We start from the raw sequence: 4,937 nt of genomic DNA, 5'->3' as shown, positions 1-4,937 counted from the left end.
CAACCAGGAAGTGCTCCAAAGGCTAGACCGTCCCATTTACCAACGGCTGAGGATCCTCCGGAGCAGCCTACCAAGGCTGGGTCCTCCGGAGGCTAGGTAGGCTGGGTCCTCGGAAGTACGCAGCCTGCGAATTGAGACGCAGCTATTTTCTGAACACTGAGCTCTAATTAAATGATCCTCTTATGATCACTGAGGTGCCACAAGAACCCAAGTGAACAGAACCATCTTTCATGAGTCAAATTTCTTGCACTATCTGTATTAAAGCTGAACATTATCAATGTGTCTAATGTGTCACAATGTGTGGTGACCACTGCCGACATGTTAGATTAGCCTCACCATAGACTTTAGCTACAGTGGGTTGTTTTTGTGCCTACAGCAACTTCTGCAATGGGATTGACTTAATTTAAAATGTTATTGATTTTGTTCTTCTATTCTTTTATTTATTTCCTTTGTTTAAATAAAGGTGAGTATCCTTTGGTCCAAGGTAGTATCCATTTAGTTTCTTTTCATTGTGAATCATAATATCATCCCAGGATATCATGGGTTTCACCTGTCTGCATCTGGCTGCTAAGATGGGACATTATGATGTTGCCAATCATCTGCTTATCAAGGCACCAAAATACATCAATTGTCAGGTAAATGTGTATCTCATCTTCCTCAAATAACTGCTGGGTTCACCTGAGATTTCACAGTATATCAACCCCCATTTTAGTAATAAAAATGGTAGTTGATATTTTTACTTATATTAAAGATAAGAAAATGATTACATAAATATCAGTGTATATGTATATGAATTTTTAAACCCAATTGAAATGGTGTTCTGGGTTTTTGCCAACATCGTCAGATATATAAAGAATATAAAAAGAAATAAATCAGGAAAAAGTGGGTGCATCAAAACTACAGAGTGCCTCATGACCCATGCTTCTTTTTTATTTTGCTAGCATGGACAGTGAGCTCAGGTGAACTTACGTTTTTTTGGTTATTGTTTTCTTCCTTGTCACAACACCATAACCAACTATTTGCTTAATGAAATAAATAATAGAGTAAATGCTTCATTTTGGTGTTTTGCAAAGATTTTTGGCATCTGATAATCAACAATGTGGCCTCTTTCAAAATAATATCATATAAATGCAGATATTATCAAGAGAGTTTAGCTGTAGACCTGCACTGTCAGGACCCTTGGTTCCAGACGTGTACTGTAAGGTCCCCTGCACTTTCAGAACAGCAAGTTTATTTGAAGCTTTTCAAAGTAAAAGTGAAATGAAATAAAAGCTAGTATAGCGGAAATATTTCACGTTTCCTTGTTTATTTCCTGGGTCTTCTCAATAGAAATATTTGGTGTATTCATATGTTTAATGATTTATATATAATCTACCTCCAGTTCAACTGGATAAGGTTAAAAACGCAAGAAAATGTCGAATTAATAAACTTAACTCTTATAAAGACATCTTTGTGTTTGAAAGTATTATATATTCTTTATTCTTTTAGTTTTGTCTGTGCTATGGTCTTACCTTTTGTTGTTGGACAAAACAGATTTACCAATGGAGTGTGTGATTTCAAATTAACTTAGCTTTGTGTTCTCTCAGTGCATTATTAACAGAAGATACAAAAAAAAAACTTGTTTCAGTAGTCGATTTCATATTCTTGGAAGTGTTTTTTTATTGTGGAAACAGCAAATTTATCTGAATGATGTGCAGTGGTTAGAGTCACATTAAAACATGCAGCTGTAAGAGGCAGATAATGTGGTACTGGGTAAAAGAAAATCATCCAAAATACATAAGATACACATGGTTTCTTGGTCTTTAAGTGGGGAAAAGTACGGAAAAAGGCACATTTAAGTGAGCACTCACGTCGCCAAAAAAAAAAAAAAAAAAGCATAGCTACTCACTATTCCTGAAGGTTTTAATTAAAACGTCTGTAATAAACTTCTTGTTCTTACAGTGCAGGAGACTGCATTGTGCAGATCTGCAATGAAGCGTCCCAACAGGGCTGGTCTGCAGCCAGACCCCTTTCGGTATTGTGGTTATCTTCCAACTCTATAATATGTCAGAACCATCTGTGTCACTTAAGAAGCATTTGTCTATAAAACAGTCAACTTTCTCAACTTGATGCATTTTTTTATAACTACCTCCATTTAAGTAATGAAATTTTACATTTCCGTTATTAAAAAAACCCATATGTGAAGAATCTTGACATGATTTGCAACCTGTTGTCTGTTCAGGATAATGGAGGGTGGACTCCCATCACCTGGGCCATTGAATACAAGCATAAAGAGCTGGTTCATCTATTTCTGAAAAAAAGGGCTGATGTTAACATCAGAGACAAGGTATGTTTTGACAACACGCTGCTTTGCCTTTATAGAGCCATCTCAAACTGACCTTTTGGGTTTATAAGTATCAGTCACTGAACATACTGTGGATGCACAGGTGTTCCAGAGTAAATTACATTTTAATAAAGCTCTGTGTTGTGCAAAATGCCGACGGGTCACAAAAATGCTTAATCTGATTAATCTGTGACTGCGGTCAGCTTATTTTACTCCCACTACAGAATAATATGTTTAAAACCTAAATGATATCTTGAAGAATAAGTTACCATTGGACCTATTCGACTTGGATGAACCACTTGGTTACATTTGGTACTTAGTTTTTCAAAGGTGCAACTGAAAGAAGAGTATTGAAAAACATTGAAAAAAAATTAAATATAAATCTCCCAACTCTGAGAGTCTCACTGTGGTTTATGAGCATCTTAATACACCCATAAACCACAAGGAGTATTAGCACTTTTTGCACTTTTTTATGAACCTGTGTTGTCTCCTACTCTGGGCTTTGTTTAGGAAGAAAATGTCGGTCTGCACTGGGCGGCGTTGTCAGGCTGTGATGGCATCGCCCAGGCCCTGCTGGAAACTGGATGCGACCTGAACGCTGTCAGCGTTCATGGTGACACACCGCTTCATATTGCTGCAAGAGCGAACCACCTAAAGTGTGTAATGTAAGTTTGACATTCAAAGATCTGCTGGATTCCTGCAAATATTTATCCTGCTCAAATTAGACCGAAACCAGTACAGAGTGTTTCTGAATCCAAAAAGTTCTTGATAGGTGAAAGGAGAAGCCTTTGGGGTGAATAATAAACCATTTCAAGAAGCAAGACAAGCCCAGCTCCTAGTTCTATTTAAGCTCTTATGATTGTCTTGCCAAGAATAAAATCATGTTTTCATAATCAGGTGCAAGCTTCTTATGAGTATTAATAGGGCTGGGCAAATAATTGCATTTGTGGTTTTTAGTAAAATGCTTGAAATGGGTTTGTCATCATACAGAAAGATAGATAGAGCTGTAGCTAGCTTGCAGATCCATGCATGTAAATAGAAGTAAAAACTTTTTTGCACAAAAGTTAAAGTCCTTCATATTATATTTATTTTTTGCTTACAGTGGCCCCAAGGACAGGGTTAAAACTGGAGCCGCACCAGATATTTAGAAAATGTAGTAAATTGGCAACAAAAACTATCCCTATAGAAGTAGGAAAAAAAATACATTGAATTAGAATAGGAATGACAGCAAAAATTTGGTTGAAATTGTATTAAGTACACATAAAATGAAGACAGACATGGGTGTTACCTTGGATCAGAACCAGTACTTAGCCTTGCTTTTTGGTACAAACTATGTAGTTTCTTTCCAACCTCAGGCACAGTTTATGGCACTGGATAGAGATAGTGTGGAGCAGTGTTTACCAAACTTTTTTGTGTTGTGTACCTCTTTGCAAATTTTATTTTGCCATGAGTACACCTCTCAGTCAAAAGTATTGATGATTGTCCAAAAGTGGAACATACATGATTGATTTTAATTTAAGCATTTAATTCTTAGGCATTTTGTGCTTTCATCTCAGATAAAAAAAAAAAAAAATATTGATGCGTTGCCTGGAAGTTAGTAAGGAATAAATACAACATAAAATTATATTATGAACGTGTATTTATCAAACTTGAGCTCCTCTGAGTAATTCCATTATAATCACAATTTAAACTTGATGAATTGTAAAAAAAATACAGAAAAACAATTGTAGTCAGACTGAATTTAAATAGTTTTACTTTGTTTTCATCAAGACACCTGAGTTGCTTTGATGAGCTCTGATAGCTCAGCAAGAAAAACAGCTGATACCAGGCTCTTCTCTACATCCAGTCTGTTCCTCCGCTTGGATTGTATGTGTCACAGCTGAAGGTGAACTTAAACATATAAGAAAAGCTTTTAAAAATTTTCAATTTGGTCCTCACAAAGCAAAACAGATCCCAGACCTAATTTACTTTACTAGCTAAAATATGTTTATTAACAGAATAATTCAGCACCAAGTCAAACATATTACAGTTTAAAACTCTTAACTAAAACTAGTGAGACTCAAGTAAACTAAACTACTATGTACAAAGAGGAAGGGGAACATGGTTGAATATCATATAACAGTTTAAGATGAATTTTGTGTTTGAAAACCAAAGTTTATCTGGAAGAATTTGGGATATGATCAAATTAGCTTTTCACTAATGTAGAGAAATTGAAATGTTTTCAGATCAATTCACAATGCAAATCCACGAAGTGAATAAAACATTATTTGGCCAAATTATATTCATATATTAATATATTATTAAACGATTTGCTTAATCAAGAACCAATAACCTATAATCAAATGACTCTTAATACATCAGGATTCCATTAAATGACTCTTGGTCATACTTGGTAATCAAAATGTTATGAGCTGTGAGGAACACATAAACACTTATGTTATATCGATGTTTAAATCCTTAGTGAAATAAAGCTTGTCCAAGCTTCAACAACAGCTCACACATCACAACAACAATGGCGCCGTTGCTGCTAATGCTACTCACCCTGCTGTCGGGCTTACAACAGAATCTTCTTCTTCTGGAATATCTCCAGGAAGAACAGAGCAATATCGACGAC

The 4,937-nt window shown here is 35.6% G+C and overlaps 1 protein-coding gene across 1 annotated transcript in view; it reads left to right on the top strand.

Moving 5' to 3' along the window:
• The window catches only part of LOC107098659 (histone-lysine N-methyltransferase EHMT1-like), a 61,022-nt gene that overhangs the window by 49,977 nt on the left and 6,108 nt on the right, over nt 1–4,937 (top strand). The window contains exons 13-15 of the mRNA XM_015396432.1: nt 534–635; nt 2,222–2,326; nt 2,834–2,988. Coding sequence (XP_015251918.1) covers nt 534–635; nt 2,222–2,326; nt 2,834–2,988 — 362 coding nt within the window. The remainder of the gene's footprint in view (nt 1–533; nt 636–2,221; nt 2,327–2,833; nt 2,989–4,937) is intronic.

This window comes from Cyprinodon variegatus, unplaced genomic scaffold (assembly GCF_000732505.1).
Source record: "Cyprinodon variegatus isolate N-32 unplaced genomic scaffold, C_variegatus-1.0 Scaffold798, whole genome shotgun sequence".
NCBI lineage: Eukaryota > Metazoa > Chordata > Actinopteri > Cyprinodontiformes > Cyprinodontidae > Cyprinodon > Cyprinodon variegatus.
This window is presented reverse-complemented; position numbering and strand designations above follow the sequence as displayed.